General features: G+C 59.5%; 1 protein-coding gene across 1 annotated transcript; it reads left to right on the top strand.

Annotated features, from left to right (window-relative positions):
* The first annotated feature begins 3,332 nt into the window (after positions 1-3,332).
* CUNH1orf167 (chromosome unknown C1orf167 homolog) lies at positions 3,333-21,352 on the top strand. Its single transcript, XM_070403057.1, has 21 exons — positions 3,333-3,402; positions 4,455-5,515; positions 5,860-5,903; positions 6,212-6,386; positions 7,041-7,177; positions 8,725-8,840; positions 9,251-9,437; positions 10,912-11,083; positions 11,331-11,367; positions 11,583-11,703; positions 12,537-12,690; positions 12,802-12,956; positions 13,722-13,930; positions 15,663-15,807; positions 16,727-17,140; positions 17,786-18,059; positions 19,566-19,671; positions 20,052-20,169; positions 20,327-20,517; positions 20,696-20,886; positions 21,275-21,352. The coding sequence occupies exons 1-21, from the start codon at positions 3,333-3,335 to the stop codon at positions 21,350-21,352; spliced, it is 4,155 nt and encodes a 1,384-aa protein (XP_070259158.1).
* The last annotated feature ends 192 nt before the right edge of the window (positions 21,353-21,544 follow it).

Consider the following 21,544-nt stretch of genomic DNA (forward strand, 5'->3'; position numbering starts at 1 on the left):
AGCTTTCTCTTCTGTAAAGAGAAGGACCTAAGTCCTTGGGCTGCGGTGCAGAGTAAGTGATATGAGCCCCTACTGCAGTGATGGCGAACCTTTTGAGCTCGGCATGTCATCATTTTGAAAAACCCTAACTTAACTCTGGTGCCGTGTCACATATAGACATTTTTTGATCTTTGCAACCATAGTAAAACAAAGACTTATATTTTTGATATTTATTTTATATATTTAAATGCCATTTAACAAAGAAAAATCAACCAAAAAAATGAGTTCGCGTGTCACCTCTGACACACGTGTCATAGGTTCACCATCACTGTCCTACTGTGTGCCAGGGACTATTCCACATGCTGCGGATACAGCATGGAAAAAAGAGACAGTGGCTTATAGCCCACTGGAGGGAGAAAGGCAAACCCCAATTTCTTCAGTCTATTGGGTGGTGCTAAACCATGGGGTGGAGAGAGGAGGGAACGAGGAGGCGCTGCGGTTGGAGAGCCAGTGGTCAGGGAAGAGCTCACTGTGATATTTGAGGCAGAACGTGAACGAGAGAGAGGGAAAGAGAGTTCCAGGCTGAGGGAACAGCAAGCGCAAAGGCCCTGAGGTCGGAACAGGCAGGGCATTTTGGAGGAACAACCGGGAGGCTGGGGTGTTTGGAGCAGAGAGAGCCAGGGAAGAGGAGTAGGGATGAGGCTGGTAAGGTAACTGGGGGCCAGGTATCTGGAGCAGGGGGTTTTGATGTGCAATATAGTGATTTGACATTTTTATACCAGACTGGTGATCACGCCACTAATTCTGTTAGCCATCTGTCACCATATAAACTTGCCACAATATTATTGACTATATTCCCCTTTCACCCATTTCCCGAACCCCTCCCTTCTTATGCACACTTCCTTAAAAGCCAGAAAGCAAATGTTTTAGGCTCTGTGGGCCACGGGGCACCCTTTGAAGTTACTCTGCCATGCAGTGAGAAAGTGGCCATAGACGAGCCGTAAGCCAATGGGCTGGCTGTGTGCCAACAGTGTTTCCGTGGCAAAGAGGCTCCTCTTGTAGGGCCTTGAAGCCTCCAGTGAGGACGGAGTGGACTGGGGAGCCCTTGGGGCTGTTTGAGGTGAGTCAGGACATGCTCTGATCTAAGTTCGCAGGATCGCTCTGGCCTTGGTGGGGAGTAGGCCGCAGGTGTGGGGCGAGGGCAGAGTGGGAGGCCAGTCAGGATGCAAGAGGCAATGGCCCTGGACCTGGGCAGGTGGGCTGGAGGTGGTGAGCAGGGGCTGGGTTCCGGGTATCTTTGGAAGGTAGAGCAGATGCGATTAGCTAATGGATTGCAGGTGATTCGAGGGAACGAGCAGTCCGGGTGGCTCCTGAGCCAGCAGGAGGCTAAGCTGCCGTTCTGGGAGAAGGGGGGATGGGAGTCTGCCTTAGAACTGTCTGGAGCTGAGGTCACTTGGGTGCATGCATCAGGGGAGGAAGGAGGCCCTGACCTCCAATCCTAAGAGCTCAGGAGGAGGGGAACCAGCAGGAGGGACAGAAGCCGAGAGGTGGCGTCCTGGAGGGCTCCAAGGAGGACAGTGACGACTGTTCTGCTGAGAGCTGGCCAGGGACCTGCATCTCGGAGGTCACCCGGAGGAAAGCAGCTTCGGGGTGGGGGTGCTGATTGCAGGGAGGTCAGTGGTGGGGGGGAGAGGGATTAGGATTTGGGTGTGATGAGGAGGGGGAAGTGGTCTGGGGCCTGGAGGCTGGAGAGGGAGGGTTTTTGGTGTGTTTGCTTGTGGTTTAAAGTGCTGATGGGAGTGAGTCAGTGAAGAAGGGGGAAGTGTAAATGATGGGGGAGGGGACCTGTGTCCCGCCTCCCAGGCTCGGTGCCCTGTGTGTGGCTGAGTCAGCTGTGGGGGGTGGGCAGTGTGGTTCCTTTTCCTGGTTCAGAGAATGGCATCTTGGAGGCTGGTGATGGCCCTGGGAGCTGCCCTTGGGCCGGGGAGATAGATGGTACCCAGAGCTTGGGGGAGGGTCTGGCTGGGGATGGGACCACAGGATGGTGAAGGGGCAGGAGAGGCAGTGGACATGGAGCTGGTGGGGGAGCTGGTGGGGGAGCTGGTGGCATGTCTCTTCTGATGGCCGTGTTTGGTGGGGGCAATAGGTCCGCCGAAGGGGATGTGGGGAAAAGAGGGGGCAGAGGTCTGAGGAGCGGGGGCGGGGGGGCGAGGGGGGGGTGGGGGGGATGTGAGTTAGTGTCTAAGAGGGTGGGGAGGAGGGGAGAAGGCTGTAATTTTGGAAGGAGGCCACAGCACAGCCTCAGGGGTTTCTTTAGCCACTCTCACCAGCCTGGTGATTTCACTGAGTGAATGTGGCCGGAGAGAAGGAGCTGAGGGCGTGCAGAAGGGATGACTGTAATCCTGGCTGGTTAAAGCGCAGGAGGGGAGAGAGACATCAGTGAGCAAAAAGAGACCAAGGGTGATGGGGGTGGCGGCGGGGAGGGCGTCCCTGGAGGGAAAGACTGTTGGGATCGGGGCACTCGAGGAATGGGCTGGAAAGACGGGGGTGTTCTGGAACGAAAATTATGGAGGAGTGCAGGTATTTAGCATGACAAAACCTGGGGGGATCATGGGAGCTGGTGGCTGAGGTGGGGTGAAGGGCAAGATGGTGGGAGGGGAGAAGGTCAAGGACCCACAGGCCAGGAGTCGGGGGGGATAGTCCATGGGGATGGTGAGCTCACCGAGAACTTAGGTGAGTGAAGAAAGCGTCAGTGAGCCCGGCCGGCCGGCATGGCTCAGTGGTTGAGCGTCAACCTATGAACCAGGAGGTCACAGTTCGATTCCCGGTCAGGACACATGCCCGGGTTGCAGGCTTGATCCCCAGTAGGGGGTGTGCAGGAGGCAGCCGATTGATGATTCTCTCTCCCTCTCCCTTCTTCTCTTTAATCGATAAAAATACATTAAAAAACACACAAAAAAGGAAAGAAAGTCTCAGTGAGCCGGCAGCTGAAATCTTCGTGGACTGAGGGGTGACTTCCTGCATGAAGCACCTGGGGCTCGGAACCAGGGTGTTAGGGAGGACATGGGGGAGTGGGGACAGGAAACAAAGAGAGCCTTGTCCCCTCTTGGGGCTGAGCAGGGGGTGGCCTGGAGGCAGGGTGAGAAGACCCCACGGGGGCCTGACCCGGACAGCTGGGGCTGGGCCGGAGGGCAGCAGGGGTGCCAGTGAAGGGCGGGCTGGGGGCCAGGGCTGGGGTGTGGCCTGGTGGGAGCCAGGGCACCCCATCCTCGTTCCCACAGATCTCGTCAGCTAGGCTGCTGGCTGTGGTGTGGAGCAGCGACACTGCTGCCACCTGGCTTGGCCCTGAGCCCATGGAGCTGAGACCCGACGCCAGCCAGAAGGAGAATGTGTCCCCCCGGCCTGCGACCCCCCTGAGGCCAGGCAAGAGGCTTGGTGGGTCTGGGTTGGGAGGTGGCAGGAACAGGGTCCCCTCTAGGTCGTGGCCCAGAGCTCCTTTCCCAGACAGGCCAGCCCAGAGCCTCCGCAATTCCAGAGATTAGCTGCATTGGGCCAGCTGGGCCAGGACAGTCTTCCCAGCCTGGGGCCCAAGGGAGGGTCGGGAAGTCAGGGAGAGGGTGGACCAGGAGCAGGCCTGGCTGGGCCCTGGCTGAGAAGGGGCTCCCCCAGGTAGGTGGGTGGTAGGTGGGTGCCAGGGGTGGTGGGCTGGGGAACCCCGAGTTCAGGTGCCTGGGGCTTTCTGAAGGCCAGAGCAGCTGCAGCCAAGGGTGGAAGCAGCCCGAGGACAAATTCAGATTCTGGTTCATGTGCCAGTGTCTCTGTTCCAGCTGTGTGGCTGTGAGCAAGTTGCTTAACCTCTCTGAGGTTCCTGTCTACAAACTTTGATGGCCCACAATCTACTTGCCTGCCTTCCCAGGCATCGCACCAGCCCCAGGACCATGGCCGCGAGGGCTGGGGGCAATGGGAAGGAGGGCTCTAAGCCCCACCCCAGGACCCCCAGGGCAGCTTTCAGCTGTTTGATATGCTGGGTCTTGCTTTCATCCTCAGCTGCTGTCTACCCCGCCCCGCTCCCCCAAACCCCCCCCAAGCTGGAAATCAGGGATTGGTCCTTCCCACTCCCCTTTGCTTCGCTCCTCTAAGCCTCCACAGCGGATCTGAATCTGTCTCTCTCCACCTTCCCTGCCACCCCAGACCTGGTTGTCTCCCCCCCTCAACAGCCCCCTGTCCCCCAGCCTCCCTCTGCCCTCCTTGCCTCTGACCCTGCCCCGTCCCTGCTCCAAGCAGCCGGGCAGTCAGATCATGTCACTGTTCTTGCTCAGGACCCCCAGGCACTGCCCATTGTCTGCAGAGCTGACAGAGACCCCTGCCTGGGACCCTGTCCCTCCTGGCTCTGAGGCCTGACCGGCCCCACCTGTCCCACCTGAGCTGAACACGGAGCGCCCCACTCAGGGCATGACTGTCTCTACTCTCTTTAGAGCAACGGAGACTCCCAAAGAGCCTGGGTGTCGTCCTGGGTAGTGGACATGGCCCGTGGGTGCCCAGGGGCCAGGCCGAGAGAGGAGAGCCGGCCACCACTCCCTCGTCAAGGGCAGCCCTTCGCCAGGAGCCCTGCCAAGTCCAGACCAACCTGGCCAGCCCTAGGCCCCGCCTGGGCCTTGCCCTGAAGGACACGACCGGCCGGCTGATCAACTCAAGATTCCAGCAGCAGAGCAACCTACAGCCCCTGGGAGTCCTCCCGCTGCGGGGGGCGCGAGCGTTCACCGTCCAGCAGAGTAACCTGAGCGCACGGGAGGCCGGCCTGGCCGGGTGTGGAAGCCACAGCAGCCCCCACCCCTGGTCGGAGCCTCAGGAAGGCTTCTGGCCTCACGGGGTGCCCCGGGGAAGCCCCCGAACCTCAGGGCCACAGGCTCAACCATCCCCCACCCTGAAGCCGTCCTGGCTTCTGGCCACAGACACGCCCTGCCCACACTCCAGGCCCACCCTGCGCTATGCCCCCACTGATGGGAACACACAGCCAGGCCCCAGATCCAGGGGTGGCCTGGGGGACTGGCCCTCCAGGCTCATGGGGGAACCCCTCACCCTGGATGACCTGGCTGTCCCCGTCAAGAGCCCGGCTTGGGCCCCACCCCAGGCTGCCACCTCCCGGCTGCTGGCCTCCGGGCAGCACCTGGAGCAGGAGGCAGCCCGCCTCAGGTGCTGGGGGGCCCAGGAACCCCCAGGCCCTTCACCGCAGGAGCCCTGGACCAGCGGTGGCCAGGCCCTCCTTGCTGGCCCCCAGTGCACCGAGCCTGTTCTCACGTTCTGTGACCAGAGAAAGGAACACCCCCGAGGTCTCAGGGGAGCCGTGAGTCTCCCAGAGACACCGGGCGTCCAGGCAAGCAGCAAGCCCGCGTCGCCACCGCAGACCGCTTTGGAGGTGCTGACTGGGGGCTTCCCGGGCCCCGTGCAGGGAGTCCTTCCTGCCTACCCTCTGAGGAGAGGAAAGAGGCCTGCATACAGCAGGGGGCAGACTGGGGGCCCCTTGCTCCCTCAAGAGGTGGGCAGCAGAGAGGCCAGACTGTGCTCCCCCACGTTCTCCTGGCAGCCTGGGGTGCCCTCCATGGGCAGGAAGGAGGGGAAAAGGCCCGAGGGAGCAGGGGGTGGGGGGAGGCCACTTCCTGTCTGCGGGCCTCAACCCAGCCACTAGTGCCCTGCCTGTAGCAGCCAGAGGAGTCTGGGAGCAGGATTTTGGGGGGCTCCAGGGGGCTGCTGCCTCCCCCAGGAATTCTCACTCCAAGCAGCCAGGTTCGTCAGAAAGGGAGGCCGTGGAGTGGGCTGGGCAGGGGTGTCCGTCCTGCTTGCTGCGGGCCTGAGGGCTGCCTTGTCCTTTTGTTTTCCAAGAACAAAGCCGGAAATCTTGTGAACCTGGAGTCCGAGAGGGCCCGGTGAGGCCACAGCTGGGGCTGGGACAGCTCCCCTCCCTTTTGCCTCATAGAGATTGGCCCTGATGGCAGAGCCACACGGGACTTGAGGGGGAGGGACTTCCACGCTTCCCTGCTGGGGATGACAGGGGCCTCCGGGCCCCCAGGGAAGGGATGGACAGCAGCTCCTGGGACTTGTCGCAGCTGGGCATTCTCCCGCCTCCAGAGCTTTCTCTCTGAGATTTCCAAGCCATCAATACGGGGAAGCCCTTTCTGCTGCGCCCTGGGCTGAGGGGCAGGCCCACGCCCTGACCAGCCCCGTCCATCCCCAGCCGGCAGCTGCTGTCCAGATGTTTCAGGGCGTGGCAGCACCTGGTGCAGAGGCAGCAGGCAGCGGCCCTGGGCCACCGGCGGCTGCGGCACAGGGCACTGAGGCTCCTGGAGGCCCACCTGGAGGTGGCGTGCGGCCGACACAGGAAGGCCCTTCTGGCCCAGAGCTTCCAAAAGGTCAGGGACCTCCAGGTTGGGTGGAGGGGAGGGGATGAAATGCTGGTGTGCTCGGGGGGAGGTTCCTCTGGGGTTCGGGTTCTACCTTCTGAGTGACCCCCAAGAGAGCGCGCCGACACCTGAACCAGCTCTGCCTCAGCTCATATCCTGCCTCCGCTGCTGTCTTTCTTTCTTTCACACTTTCTGGCTGTGCGACTGTGGGCAAGTTACCTAACCTCTCTGTGCCTTGGTCTTGTATCTCTAAAATGGGATAATCATTGAACATACTCCTCAGGGTTGTGGTGAAGTTAAATGAATAAAGGGACTCAGCACATGCCCGGCACATAGCTCGCACTCTGCCACGTACTGTAAGAGTTGCTGTTTTCCATGAGGGGTTTGCAGGCCAGGACTGTGCTCTTCCCTCCTTGGGAAGGGGGTGCTCTGGGAGGATCCAGCTCCAAGTTCGCTCTCCCAAGGAGAGCCCTGCCTCTGGGGCGCCCTCTCTCCATCCACTCATGCATTTCCAAGGAGGCAGGGTTGTCTAGTGGTTGAGACCATAGGCTTTGGAGTCTAAGAGAAGTATTTGGCCCCTGTCCCTGCGCCTCCCTGGTGCTCCCTCCCAGGGCACATTGGAGGCTGCAGCCAACGTCCCTATTCCCTTCTCTCCTGATCCAGTGGAGAAACCTGGCTCAGCAGCAGAAACAAGGGCAGCCCCACTTCCAGGCTGGCCCAGGACCCCCACCCTCTGGGGGAGGCCAGCCCCCAGGTCCCTCAGGAAGGAAGCCAGGGGTGGACCCCACCCAGAGAAGCAGGTAGGTGGGGACACCCCGGGTTGGTCAGTGTGGCTGGGCAGTGCTGGCAGCCTCCCTCCTCGTCCCCCGTCCCTCTCCCCAACAAGAGAAGGAGGATGCAACCAGCAGACGTGGACACAGGTTTGTGCAGAAAGATGTCCATCGCAGCATTATTTATCCTTGTAAAAGCGTTGACACAGCCTCAATGCCCAGTGAGTGAGAAAATTCCCATTTAACTACGTGATGACTATTTGGCAACCATTCCGCATGGTGTTTATGAAGATTTAAAATTTTTCTCCCCACTCTCTTTTCCTTTATTTTTCTTTTCAATACTTTTAATTTTTATTTCTAATCATGACAGTCATGCATGCTTGATTTGAAAACACATCCAATATAGTTGGAAATTTCATCCCCATCCCCACGGGTCCCCATTCCTGGAAGTATTTTTATGGACATGTGTGTAGAATTTTTGATGACAAGGAAAAATAGTTATGACAATGTTAAATGAAAAAGAAAAATGAATAAATAGTATCTAATATATTTTTTTAAAATATATTTTATTGATTTTTTACAGAGAGGAAGGGAGAGGAGTAGAGAGTTAGAAACATCGATGAGAGAGAAACATCGATCAGCTGCCTCCTACACACCCCCCACTGGGGATGTGCCCGCAACCAAGGTACATGCCCTTGACCGGAATTGAACCCGGGACCCTTCAGTCCGCAGGCCAATGCTCTATCCACTGAGCCAAACCGGTGCTGGCTAAGATATTTTTCTATGCACCTAAAACAGGGCACAAAAAAAAGACCAGAAGGAAAAAGACTAAAATGTTGCACAATAATGCAAATGGACTTAACACTACTGAACTGTCCAATTAAAAATGGTTAAGATGGCCCTAGCCGATTTGGCTCAGTAGATAGAGCGTCAGCTCAAGGACTGAAAGATCCAGGGTTCAATTCCGGTCAAGGGTACCTACCTCGGTTGCAGGCTCCTCCCCGGCCCCTCAGAGCACATGTGGGAGGCAACCAATTGACATGTCTCTCTCACATCGATGTTTCTCTCTCTTTGTCTCTCCCCATCCCTTCCACTCTCTAAAAATCAATGGAAAAATACCCTTGGGTGAGGATTAACAACAACAAAAAAATGATTAAGATGGTGACCCCAACCTCCAAAAATATAAAATGCAAATAGTGCTTATTTCTGCAACGGAGGAATTAAGTTGGCTATTTTTTTCTTCATTTCCTCAATTTCCCACTACTGTGATGTATTGTTTTTGTTCTTGTTTTTAATTTTAAAAATGGGTTTTAAATCATTTAAATAATATCCATTGGATACATGTTTGCTGTGAAAAATCCAAATAGTATTGAAGCGAGTGAAGCAAAAGCAGAACCCCCTCCCCAGATCCCTTGTGTGATCAGGGATGAGTGCACTACCTGGAAGAGAACAGCAGGTGGCTCAGCGCCCATGCTCCTGCGGGTGGGCGGGATCCGCTAGGCGGGGGTGGACAGTTGGATCGTGTGCCTTCCCTGGGCCCTGGGCATCAGTTTCTCTCTGGGCAACTTCACTCTCAGCCCAGGGAGCCTGAGGGAGGAGGCAGGAGCCCGGCCAATTCCATCACGTTCTGGGCCGAGACCAGATGGAGGAGACGGGAGGGTCCAGATCCTGCAGGCCCTGCAACGGATGGCTGGTGAGATGTGGGGCCCCGGGAAAGCGGGGCAGACGGAGCTGGGCAGGGCTGAGTCCCCACACAGGGCAGGGGAGGGCAGGGGGTCCTGAGTGGATGAGTGTTCATTGAGCACCTACGCTGGCAACTTCCCAGACACGATCTCATTTGAGCCTCACGGTGACCTGTGCCCATTTCACTGATGGGAAGACTGAGGCACAGAGTAATTAAGGGACTAGCTCGAAGACACATAGTGATATTGGTGTGCCGCTGACGCTGGCACAGGCCCAGCAGAAGCTTGAGTGTTAGACCTTAGACATCATTCACTCACAGGGAAACAAGCCCAGAGATGAGGAGGTGTCCCAGGTGTCAGTGGCCCTCCTGGCCCTGATCCTCCGCTCTGCTCACTCCCTCTCTCACCCCTCCCTTTACAGTCTTCCTCCTGCGGTGCCAGCAGGAGGAATGGGCCAGGCAGGAGAAGGGGGTCCAGGGAGAGGCCTCCGGGGCCACGCCAAGGACTCAGAGCATGGGGAGGCGCCCCCAGGCCTGGGGCCCTCCTGCCGCAGATACAGCCTGGGTGCCCCCCCTGGCCCCCCAGCATCAGAGAGCCTGGCTCCGCAGGTAGGCAGAAGGGGGAGGGGTGGGAGGGGGATCGCCTTCCCTGAGGCAGACGTTGACTCCTCCTTGTCTTGAGAGACAAAGATGAAAGAGAAATGAAAACAGCTGCGGTTTACGGTTTACGGAGAGCCTGAGACCTGCTAGAAACCACCCAGGAGCTGGGGGTTAGTTACAAGTAAAGCTGAGTGCCAGTGGGCACCTGTCCCACGTGGAACCCCTGGCCAGGTGGGGACAGACAGGAAATTAGCGGTCACAAGGGGGTGTGTGAACACCCCCTGAGTGTAGTGTTGTGAAGGAAGAAACACGGATCTATGAGTTTTCTTCCTTGTTAACGTTTAAATTACGGAACATTTTGTCTTACACAAAACTAAAGAAAAGGGGATAACACGCCTGTGTATCACCCAGCTTCGAGGAAGTCACCTCCTGAGAAAGCTCCTTTCAGATGCATTCTGACTACTCCCCCTCCACATTACCGTGACGCAAACCCCAAGCCTCACGCCATCCACCCATAGCTATTTCCGTAGCATCTCTGAAAGATAAGGACTCTTGTACACCACATGACCACAAGGCCATGCTCACACCTGGAAAACGAACAGTGATTCCTTAATCCCAGCAAGGATCTGCTCAGCATCCGGATTTCCATTTGTCTTACAAGCATCCATCCATCTTGTTCCAGTTTGTTTGAATCGGGATCTAAATTAGGTCCACATGTTGGAGTTGGTCGAGAAGTCATTTAAGTCTTTGTGGGCTGTGGGTCCCCTGAACTCTTTTTCCTCGCAATTTGCCTGCTGAAGAAACCCTCTAGCTGCCCGCTGTCTGCATTTTGCTGATTGCATCCCCCTGAGAGTTTTTCCTGTGAGAACATTTAAACTGAGGGTGCTGACCTCGACCAGTGTTCAGCGGAGGTGTGAAGGATGAATGGTTGACTAGCGGAGGGAGAGCCGGTGAGAGCGCCAGGCAGAGGGGACCGCATGTGCAAAGGCCCGTGACAGCAAAGCACAGAAAACTCCAAGAACAGCAGACAAGTTGCAGCCCTATTAGCAGGAGGGTGGAGGTGCAGGGGGCGTTGCGGGGGCGTGCACGCCGGGAATAGTTTGAGATGAAGTTGGAAAGGTGTGGGGAGCACCTTGAAGGCTTGGGGAGGAGTTGACATTTTATCATACAAGCAAGGGGTTCCCACTGGAGGATTTCAGCAGGGGAATACAATGATTTGATTTGAGATTTGTTTTAAAAATCGCTCGGTTACTGAGTAGGAACTGACTGGAGGGGCCAAGAGTGGATGAGGGCAGCCAGGTAGGAGGCTGCGGAGGCCACCCAGGCACGTGGAGGTGATGGTGTCAGGTCCTTCCTGCAGCCCCATTTTACAGATGAGAGAGCTGAGGCCCCGAGAGGGGAAGTAGTGAGTCTGGCGCTTGACAGGAGGGCTGTGGCTCTGGCCTTTACAACCAGCGCCTGCACTTCCTCTCGGCTCTCCCAGGTGCTTCGGGGCCTGGCGGCGGAGGGTGAAAAGAGGGGCCCAGCCCCGGGAGCACCTGGCTGACCGCCAGATGGGAACCCCGAGGACGTGCCTGAAACAGTGGGTGTGGATGAAGCAGCTCCAGGCTTCGGATGGGGCGAAGGTGACCCAGCTGTCCCTCTGCCGGCAGAAGGTGGGTGAGCAAGGAGGCTGAGGGCTCCTCTTCCCTCCACCCCAATCTCTTAAGGTCCTGCTGCAGGAGGCCGAGGTGAATTGTGGATTGTTGAAATGGGAGGAGATGGAACTGGGACCTTTCTCAGGGTGCAGCCTGGTGGGCCTGGGAGGGTCCAGGAGGGGTCCCGGGAGTGGGTGTGCCCTAGCGGGACCTTGTTCCCATCGTGAGCTCCTCTGAGCCAGAGACTTGGTTCATCTTCCACCAGGAAGGGATGTGGCCCCTGCTCCCGGGAAGCGCCTGCGGTGAGTGGAGGGCACGGCCTCTGTCCCCACCAAAGCCCGGCCAGGACAGATGGGATCTTTGGGGTGCCTGGAGGGGAGGGTTTGGGGTGTGGGAGGGTGAAGTGCCCATGAGTGGAGAGGTCTTAGGGGAGGGCCTGAGGCAGCAGCCATCAATGACTTTGGGCAGAGGGAGATCACGGGGGATATGGCTGATGTGTCTCTTAACTGCTTCTCAGGGAACATGGACCTGGGCAGCTCAGCCCCTGGTGGGACCATATCCCAGGGCTCCCCAAGACAGGCCCTCCACGGGGTGCTGCTGCTCTGGAGGACGAGGCTCTCCCAGCGCCAGCGGGCTGAGTAGGTGTCCACAGGCTTGTGGCTTGGGCTTGGGCCTGGGGCCGGGTGGGCCCATGAGCGGTGCTCCCCCCAGTGGCTCCAGCAGGGGGCCTGGCACAGGTGGTACCCAGCAGGAGTGGGGGCAGGGGAGGTAGCCCAGGGACACTGAGACAGTGACTGGGCAGAGAGCTGTGGGGACAGACACCGAGTCCTACCCAGGTGGCTGGGACCTGATGGGGAAGTTGGTCTAAAGCTCCTCTCCCTCTCCAGCCTCTAGAATCGCCTCTCCCCCAGCTCCCAGCTCAGTGGGAGCCTCCTGGGGCGGGAACTATATCTGTCTCCTCGCCTCTGTCTCCCCACCGTGCAGGGGCCCAGCCTGCGGCAGGCACGGGATAAATACTGTAAATGAATACGTGAAAGATCTCTCACCCCCCTCCCCAATGTGCCTCACTGTACGGCTAGGGAAATGGAAGCTCAGAGGGCCGAGCAATTGCTTTAAGTCACACTGTGAACCAGGAGCAAGAAGGTGGATTCAGAGCCCAGGCTGATTGATGGTTTTGTATGAGGGGAGGGGAGGAGCCAGCCTCCCTCCCAGGACATCAGGTGGATGAAAGCCAGCCGTTGCAGGGTTACGAATTCTGTCCTTGAAAGCCATGCACCTGGCATCCATCCAGCGGTCCAGTGTGGGCTGGTTTGGGAGGCGGGGGTGCAGAGCTCTGGCCAGGTGTTTGGCACGTGGCAGCACCTTCCAGCTTGGCTCTTTCCAGGGGCCCGGCTGGGGTAGCCCCCGCTTAGCAGTCACTCCAGCCAGGGGGTGAGTCTGGGGCTCGGAACTCATCCGCCCCTTCCTATAGCTCCTTCTCCCAGGGCGTGCAGCGGCGGCTGCTAAGGCGCATCCTGAGGGCGTGGCACTTGAGGGTGTGGGGACCAGGCAACTGGTCAGGCAGTGCCAGGACCACCTCGGCCTCAGAACTGCTGGGCAGCACACCCCCAAGCCCACCAGAGAAGGTGAGCGGCAGGGGCTGGGCTGAGCCAGGGTCGGGGGAGGGGACACGTGGGAGGAGAGGGTGGGGGATGGGCAGGGGCCGGGCACCCAGGAGTTCACACCCCCTTCCCCAGGCATCCAGGGCCCCCGCCCTCCTGGAGACGCTTCGGCTGAGCTTTCTGTGGGCCGCTGGGCGGCAGCAGCAGGCGCGGTGCCTCCTGCTCTGGCAGGCGCGGGCTCAGCAGTCCCGGGGTGCAGCAAGGTGGCACCAGCACACCCTTCAGAGGCGGTAGGGACACTGCCCCAGGATGGTGAGCCAGGCTGCCCACTACTCTCTGGATTTACTGTTTCCTGAAGGCTTCTTCCCCCTCAGTCCTTGGCCTTCACAGCAGCCCCTCCTTGGGGTCTTCATCCCAGAGGGCACCCCTTGCATGCCCCAGTCTCAGATCCTCTCAACTCCTCCTGCCCTCCTACCCTGCCTGCCCTGCTGAGAGGTGTATGCAGAGTAGGGGTGGGGGCGGGAGGCACTCGTCAGGGCTATGATTTCAGAGATTTCACAGCTGTGGCTCATCCATTCATTCATTCATTCATTCATTATAGCCCAGTGCTTCAGAGTTTGTCTGCCTGGATTCTAATCCCGGCTTTGCCCCTCACTGGCTGTGTGATCTTGGGCAATCTGCTTAACCTCTCTGTGCCTCCATCTCCTCATTTGTAGGAGGTAATAATAGTTCTCGCTTCAATGGGGATCAATGAGGTAGGACACATGCCTCCCCTAGCACAGTGCCTGGCACAGAGCAAGCACACCATTCCTAGCTAGTTTAGCACTAGAGGTTGGTACGGACCGGCATTGGAGGTCTGGGGTCCCCTCTTATCCCCATCACCTGTCACTGTGACCCTCGCAGGAGCAGTCCTCCCGCCCCCAGCCACGACTCTCCCCCAAGATGGGAACGGGGAGAAGAGTCACCCCAAGCCCCGCCCTGTGGCTGCGGGAAGAGTGGGCTGGGCTGGCCCCCGGAGGCAGTGACCATCCTCAGGGTGGACACTTCTTTCCCAGCATCCTCCTTGGCTGGAGCCACTGGTCAATGACCCAAGGGGCCCACAGGAAGCTGGCTGCCCGCTGGGCCTGGGACCGGAGCTGCAGGGACGCGCTGGGCCTGTGGCGGCGGCGGCTGGCGCAGTGGCAGGAGGCAGAGCAGTGGGCCCAGGAGCGGGGCCGGAGACGGGTGCGAGACGCCCTGCAGCGCTGGCACTCCTCCTGGCGGAGTGAGTGGGGGACGGGGACGGGCCCCACGGGCGAAGGAGGGAGGGCCAGGGTCCACCAGGGAGACCGAGGACTCCTCCAGCACGGAGTCCAGCAGTGGGACCCCACAGGGCATGCCCGGGACCCGGGGGCGTGGACACTGGTCCCAGGTTCATGTCCCACTTCCATTCCCTGGCAGTTGTGGACTGGAAGCAAGCTACTTGAGCCGAGTCTCAGCTTACTTACCTGTAAAATGGGGATAAGAGCAGTAGCACCTCCCGGGGGGTTGTGGGGATACTGTGAGACAGCCCACCAACGGGCTTGGCTCAGAACCCAGCTCCTGGCAGGGCTCTTGTTCATCTTCATCCTCGTCATCCTCACCTGGCTTTCAGGAGGCGCAGCTCCCTCAGAGCCCAGCACAGGAGAGGGGGTCACTAGGGGTGTTTTAGAGGTGTCCCCTACACTCATACTGCGTACCGATGGGCTGGCTGCGGGGACTTGGTTGTTCTGGAAAACTCAGTGATGCCCTAACCCAGTGGTCGGCAAACTCATTAGTCAACAGAGCCCAATATCAACAGCACAACGATTGAAATTTCTTTTGAGAGCCAAATTTTTTAAACTTAAACTATATAGGTAGATACATTGTTATTAACTTAATTAGGGTACTCCTAAGGCTTAGGAAGAGCCACACTCAAGGGGCCAAAGAGCCGCATGTGGCTTGAGAACCGCAGTTTGCCGACCACTGTGGCCTAACCGGTTTAGCTCAGTGGATAGAGCGTCAGCTTGCGGACTGAAAGGTCTCAAGTTCGATTCCGGTCAAGGGCATGTACCTAGGTTTCGGGCACATCCCCATAGGAGGTGTGCAGGAGGCAGCTGATCGATGTTTCTTACTCTCTATCTCTCTCCCTTCCTCTCTGTAAAAAAATCAATAAAATATATTTTTTTAAAAAACAAAAAAACAAAACGCTCAATGCTGTCCACAGGAGACAGTCGCTTCTCCAGCCCCCTTGTCCAGTCGCCTGGAAGGCAGGCCCAGTGATGCCAGACCTTGTTTTTTAAAGAAAAGCTGGAAATCTAGATTTTCATGAAATTCTCAGGATTCCTAAACATCATCAAGACATTTTTTAAAAAAGAAACAACTCCCTGAGTTGGGTTGGCTTGGTCAGCAGTAGCACACCTGTCACCAAAGCCTTTCAACCCAGACAGCGAGGGAGGCCTCCTCTGCTCCCGCTTGGGTAGAGGGCAGAGGGCTGACTAAGCAGGGCCCACAGTCACCCAGAGCCCAGGGGTGAGGCCAGGGTAAGCACCCAGGGCCCAGGGGTGAGGCCAGAGTGAGCACCCAGGGCCCAGGGGTGAGGCCAGGGTGAGCACCCAGAGCCCAGGGGTGAGGCCAGGGTGAGCACCCAGGGCCCAGGGGTGAGGCCAGAGTGAGCACCCAGGGCCCAGGGGTGAGGCCAGGGTGAGCACCCAGAGCCCAGGGGTGAGGCCAGGGTGAGCACCCAGGGCCCAGGGGTGAGGCCAGGGTGAGCACCCAGGGCCCAGGGGTGAGGCCAGGGTGAGCACCCAGGGCCCAGGGGTGAGGCCAGGGTGAGCACCCAGAGTTCAGGGGTGAGGCCAGGGTGAGCACCCAGGGCCCAGGGGTGAGGCCGGGGCGAGCACCCAGGGCCCAGGGGTGAGGCCGGGGTGAGCACCCAGGGCCCGGGGGTGAGGCCAGGGTGAGCACCCAGGGCCACTTCAGCATCATTCTGGCCACAGGGCAGCAGTGCCTGCGTGACCGGTACCAGGGGTGGGCACAGCTGCGCCAGCAGGGCCTGCGCAGGGCCACGTTCCAGAGCTGGCGGCAGGCGGCAGCTCATCAGAGACACAGGATGGCCAGGCCAGAGCGGCTCGCACTGCAGAGGTGGGTGGGCCTGGCAGCGGGAGGCAGAGGGTCATCCTCACCCCGGGAAGAGCAGGGAGAGAGCCCATGGGGATGGGAGGCTGGGTGGCCCCTGCAGCTCTAGGGGAGTCCCCGCTGGAGGCCTGGGAAACTGGGGGTGGTTGTGGGGTATGAAGGGAGACCCTAACCTGAGCTGTAGAGCCATGACCACCAGCCTTCACTACCTGCGTTGTGCGGAGGTGGGGCTGGCAGGCCCCTCATCCCATGTCCCCTCGCCTTCCTGGCTGGGTCAGTCCTTTGGTGTCAGAGACTACGACTGAGATGGAGAGATGAGCTCCTCAGACACCCACCATCATCGGTGTCCCCGCACCGCGTGTTTGGGGGGTCAGCACAGGGGGCCTCTGTACACAGGGGCCAGACAGAGGGGCTGGCATCTTAGATAGAGATGCTCCAGTAAAACATGCACTTCGTTCATTAATGCCACCGGAGAGCAGAGGGCATAGATGATGCCCGCTGTGCAGTTACAGACTCACCATTGTCCAGTGTCCCCACAGCCAGCGAACACCCTGCAGGGCGGCTGACCCCTGTGCTTTCGCCCCTCAGAGTCCCCTCACTGACCCCCTGCCCCAGAGCGGGCTTGTGGGGGGAGGCAGGGGTGGCTGGGACTTGAAGCACAGCTGCTGGGCTCCCTCAGGCTCCTGAGCAGCATCTACCCCGCGCCCCCCCCTCCTCGCCCCGAGTGTGTGCGCCCCGAGGCCCTGAATGAAAGCTGGCACTATCCCCGTTACACCTCGGTCCCTACGTTTTTAAGGCACAGGGTTGTGTATGAAACCGTGTGTAACCTGTAAGACTTTGGGGGGAGGGGAGGAAGGGCACCATTTTGAATAAATGTGACTTGTCACTGACAGCAGCTGGGCCCTCCTCTGCTCCTGTTTTGCAGCCATTTCCAGGCCTGGTGTGGGTCTGCGAGAGACGCGGGGACGCTCCGGGCCCGGTGTCGAGCTGGCCAGGCTGGCCTGAGAAGACGGGCACTGGGAGCCGTGTTGGCCACGTGGCAGGAAGCCCGCATGGCCACAGCCCGGGCACGGGAGCATCACGTGGCCCGGGCCTCCATTGCTCTCTGGAGAAGCCACATGCAGGGGGGCCGGGCAGACAGGCAGCTGCGGAGGGCCCGGGCCCAGCAGGCCTTTATGGCGTGGCGAGTGGCCCTGGGCCAGCGCTGTGCGGCCCGCCAGCAGGCAGAAGGGAGAGCTCGGGCCCAGACCCAGCTGGCCCTGTGCTGGACTCTGTGGGTGCACGAGTCCCGCCTCCACCGGCTCAGCCGAGCCCACGCTGCCCGGAAGCTTAGCGCCAGGTGGATGGCCAGGGCCCGAGGGCAGCCCCTCACTGTGCTTCCAGCTGGGGCCTGGAGTTGGTTTGGGGCAGGGGAGAGGGTGTTTGGTGGCTGGTGCCAGGGCTTGGGAGGCTGGGGCTGCCAGGGAGAGGCGATTCTGGTCATGGCAGCTCACCCTGGGCCAAAGCCCAGCTCTGTACTCCCCAGCTGTGTGACCCTTCTTGGGCAAATCTAACTTTAAAGGTCAAAGAAAGATAACAGAACTGCTCTGCAGGCTGGCGGAGAGATTAGAGATAACGAATGTAAACATTCAGCTCAGGGCCAGACACAACATAGCAGGTGCTCCATAAACCCGGGTTCTTGTGAGGACAGGGGAGGCAGCGTAACTGGCAGGACTGTCCTTCCTCTGAACAGGATGCTTGTCCCTGTTGTGCGATATTCTGCTGCTCTCTGTGCCCAACTAAACCTGTTTGCTCCAGGAGATCGGGAGGGGTGGGGGTGGGGGAGAGGAGCAGGGCTCGGGGCTTTGCCTGGAGGTCCCCTACCATAGGCACTGGCCAGGGCTGGGAGGGCTCCCTACGCTGCCATGAGGGCTGGGAGGGCTCCCTACGCTGCCATGAAGCCTGGCGCTGATGGCCTTGGGTATGGGCTCCTCCTTACCACCAGGGTCCTAGAGGCCTGGGCCCAATCTGCCGCCCAGGGTCGTGTCCAGCGGGTCGCCATCACCCGGTTCGAGGTGGTTGGGCACAGGCAGTTCCTGCGGACCCACTGGGCCCAGTGGCAGACAGAGCTGCTCAGCGTGTGGCTGGAACCTCGGATGGAGGCCCAGGAGACGAGCACCGCCCATCCCAGGCCCAGGACCGACCTCACGCACTGGCCCGGGCTGGCCGGCAGAGGGCGCCTCCTGGCGCTTATGGACACTGCAGCCCCATGGAAGCAGGTGAGGTGGGGTCCAGGTAAAAGTAGGAGATTAAAAAATGACCAGAAAACCAGTGGCTTCAGAATCGGCTTGTTTCAGCCCATGGTGGCAAGCTTGGCCGGATGCTTCCCCAGGGGCCAGCAGCCTTGGGGACACCACCCTCCCTAGCCCTTAGCCAGCCTCCTGGCTCTGGAAGACAGCCAACCCTGGTCCATCAGCAAACATCTCCTGGGCACCTACTGGGTGCAGCCCAGCTCAGGCCTGCTGCGAAGACGGATGCTGGGTCACCGTCTATTAGGCACCCAAAGTCATGTATGTCGTGGTGCAGGGTAGCATCAAGACAGGCATATGGGGACAGTAGCAATTCTTTGTGGTTCTTTTTCTTATTGAAAAATGAAACATGCTCATTACAGAAAAATCAGAAAATGTGAATGAAAAAGTTTTCTTTCATGATACTCTCTGCCCAAAGACAGCTGCCAGACCTTCTCCAATCAGAAGCAGTTAGTTCTGAGATGAGCAAGCTTGAGGGCCTGCAGGAGGGAAGAGGCTGCCGGGAAAGCCAGGCAGAGAAGTGACGCCATGTGGCGTCCAGGGCTGTGTCAATGCGGGATGCACAGCCCAGAGTTACCGGCAAGGCCACAGTGTCCTGAGATGAACTGCATCACCAGGAATCCTGTGTCAGAACGCCGGGAAGTAGCTAATAGACTCGAGAGAGTCTGAGAAGAAAGGGCAAGCGGTTTTTTTAATGGAATGGAAAGGAACTGGTGTTGGATGCTTGCAGAGTCCACCTCTCCTATGTGGGGCTGCGGCCACAGCAGATTCTGGGGGCTCGAGGTATTTTATTCCTAGTTCTGTGCTACAAGACAATTCTATTTTCAGAGTATGTTTATACACACGTTCACCCATTCCTGTCAGCAAAGGCAGGCAGGGATCCACTTACTGGTGGAGAAACTGAGGTTGGTAGAAGCTAGAAGTCAGTGGTGGGAATGATAACGGGGGGTGGGGGTGTGGGGAGCTGAGTTCCAGGCCCCTCCTTTCTACCACATGCACACACATGCCCAGGCAACCCTCACCTAACATCATGAGCGGGGATGATGCCATCTCCTGGTGGCACTGGGCCCCTGAGGGAGCCTGGGGTCTGTAGGAACAGTAGCTGGGGGCTCCCGAGCGGGGTGGCCTCAGCCAAGTGACTTCACTTAGTCGACTTTAAGTGGGAGAGTAACACCCGCCTCACAGGCTGTACCTGGCGCAGGGAAGCTCTCGCCTGTGGTAGCTATTTTTGATCCATCCGCTGCTTGCGCCTTCAGCCACATGGGAGGACGGGGGAAGAGGCAGTGGTGTGTGCTGATGCCCATACTACGCTTGGGCACCTTCTCCATCTCCTCTGGGAGCCGCAGGGTTCCCGGGAGAATGTGCAGTCCCATGAACGAGCCCACGTGTGCTCACCCAAGTAGGAGGCCCCAATACCGGGTCAGAGCAGGGCCAAGCCCATTGGGTTCAGGTTCTCCTCTCTGGCTGTTCTCATAGACCCGCAGCTGCAGGCCACAGGGCACGGGGCCCAGGCTGCCCAGCCCAGCACAACATCGCAGCCCCGGTGGGCAGAGGAAGCGGAGAGAAACGTCCTGGGCTCAGAGTAAGGAGACCTGCCCCTGTGCAAGGATGATGTACGAAGTGCAGGGGTGACCGGTCACCGGCCCTCCAGGGCCCGGAAATGAGCTCCGAGCTCCTGGGCGAATCCATTGTATGTATTTACCTGTATTTCCACCACCCATTTCCTCTTCAGGAATATCTCAGCCATTTTCCGAAAACAGTACATCCGCCCTGCCTGCCCCACCTGTTACATTTCTTGGGCAGCAGCCCGGGGCCTGGAGGCGTGGGTGGACATGGGGCACACGCTTCACTCAGCCCCTTTTGCCGCTCACCCCTGTTCGTGCGCTCAGCCTCTGGGGGTGGGCTAAGGGGGAGTTGGCCCTTCTGAATGTTAGCCTTTTCTGACTCGATTCCCCTTTCCAGGCAACAGTGCCTCCCAGCTCTGGATGCAGAGGCCTGGACCCAGGGCCCAGGGCCGGCCGCCTCCAGGGCCCGGAGGGGACTGCAGCTCTGAAGGCCAGGTGGACAAGAGGCAGCTGGGGTAAGCAACCGCATGGAGAAGTGGGCGGGGAGGGGGCCCAGGGCGGAGGGGCCTGAGCTGTGGCCAGGGCGGGGCCTCTCTGGCCAGCGCTCGCCCCTGCAGGCTCCTGGAGGAGCGGGCCCAGCCCACGGCTCAGCCCTTTCTCCTGGCCATCAAGGGGTCATGATGCTCTTGACCGTCAGTCGGGATGCACACAGGGCCTCTCTCCCCAGGAGGAAATACCTGCGACGCTGGCACCTGGAGGCCCTGCTCCGCCGGCTCCAGGGCTCCCAGCAGGCCAGGCGCCTGGCAGGGACATGGCAATGCTGGGTGGATGCTCAGGGGGCAGAGGAGCTGGCGCGGTCGCTGGTGAGTGGGGAGGGGCCCTCACACCAGCCTCTCATGCTATTCTCAACCCTAACCCCTACAATGAAGTCTTTCAAAGTGTGGCCTTTGGACCTACTCAGTCTGAAACCTGGGACAGGCCCAGGAATCTGCATTGTTCACACACCTCATGGTGTGTGGCACCCTCGTCCTGGTGCCACAGAGGGGCTGGGGGCCTCGGCGAGCACAGGTGCCCGAGGCGGCAGCCGCCCAGTGTGGGGCCTCCGCACCCTGTCCCCACAGCTCGGGCAGTGGCTGCTGAGATGGGTCTGGCGCACATGGCGGCGGAGGGTCGTGCAGCTGCGTGTGGCTCGGCGATTACAGCAACGAGCTGAGGGCTGGGTCCTTTCTCAGGTACTGGCGGGGCAGCCCCAACCCCCAGCAGGCCCTTCAAAAGCCAGCGCCTCTGAGCTGCAAGCCCCCCCGGGGGCCCCTTCGTTTGCAGGGGAGGGTCAGTGTGGGTAGAGAAAACAGCTTGGATTCGGGAGCCCTGGATATAGCTGGCGGCCCTGTGCCCAGCCCGGTCCTGCCCAGCACTCCCCGTATGTGCTCTGAGCATAGCTTCCCAGGTCACAGGTCCGTTCTATTCTGAGCCTCTGCATTTGGCCGGGGCAGGGTCGGCTGCCTGCCCACCTGGGGCAGAGGGAGGGACCTCTATTCCCCACGGGACCGAAAGAGCTGGGCACAAACAGCGCAGGCCCGGCAGGGAGCTGGAGAGCCTCTCCTTCCCCTCCGGTTCCAGGCCTTTGAGAAGTGGCACCAGAAGCTGGCAGCCAGGGGCCTGAGGAGGAGCCACCAGCAGGTTGAGACCCCAGAGTAAGGTGGGCATCGAGCCCAGGGAGCACCCCCTGCGTGTGGCGGACTCCAGGTGGAGCAGGGGCCCGCTGCAGCCGGGACTTGCTGCCATGGACAGAAAATCAGAATGGAGCCCAGCCTTCCCAGGGAGGCACTGTGCCCCCCCACCCCCTTCCAGGGAGTGCAGACTGGCCGGCCGAGGGGCACTCAGCCCACC

Source organism: Myotis yumanensis, unplaced genomic scaffold, assembly GCF_028538775.1.
Source record: "Myotis yumanensis isolate MYYU_CA2020_CCGP unplaced genomic scaffold, mMyoYum1.0.hap1 SCAF_2, whole genome shotgun sequence".
In the NCBI taxonomy this organism is placed as follows: domain Eukaryota; kingdom Metazoa; phylum Chordata; class Mammalia; order Chiroptera; family Vespertilionidae; genus Myotis; species Myotis yumanensis.

Excerpts from the sequence above, each read along its gene's own strand:
- CUNH1orf167 (XM_070403057.1), top strand. The coding sequence starts at position 3,333 with ATGGAGCTGAGACCCGACGCCAGCCAGAAGGAGAATGTGTCCCCCCGG. Across the intron at positions 5,904-6,211 it reads CTGGAGTCCGAGAGGGCCCG|CCGGCAGCTGCTGTCCAGAT; the intron begins GTGAGGCCACAG and ends GTCCATCCCCAG. Across the intron at positions 6,387-7,040 it reads TGGCCCAGAGCTTCCAAAAG|TGGAGAAACCTGGCTCAGCA; the intron begins GTCAGGGACCTC and ends CTCCTGATCCAG.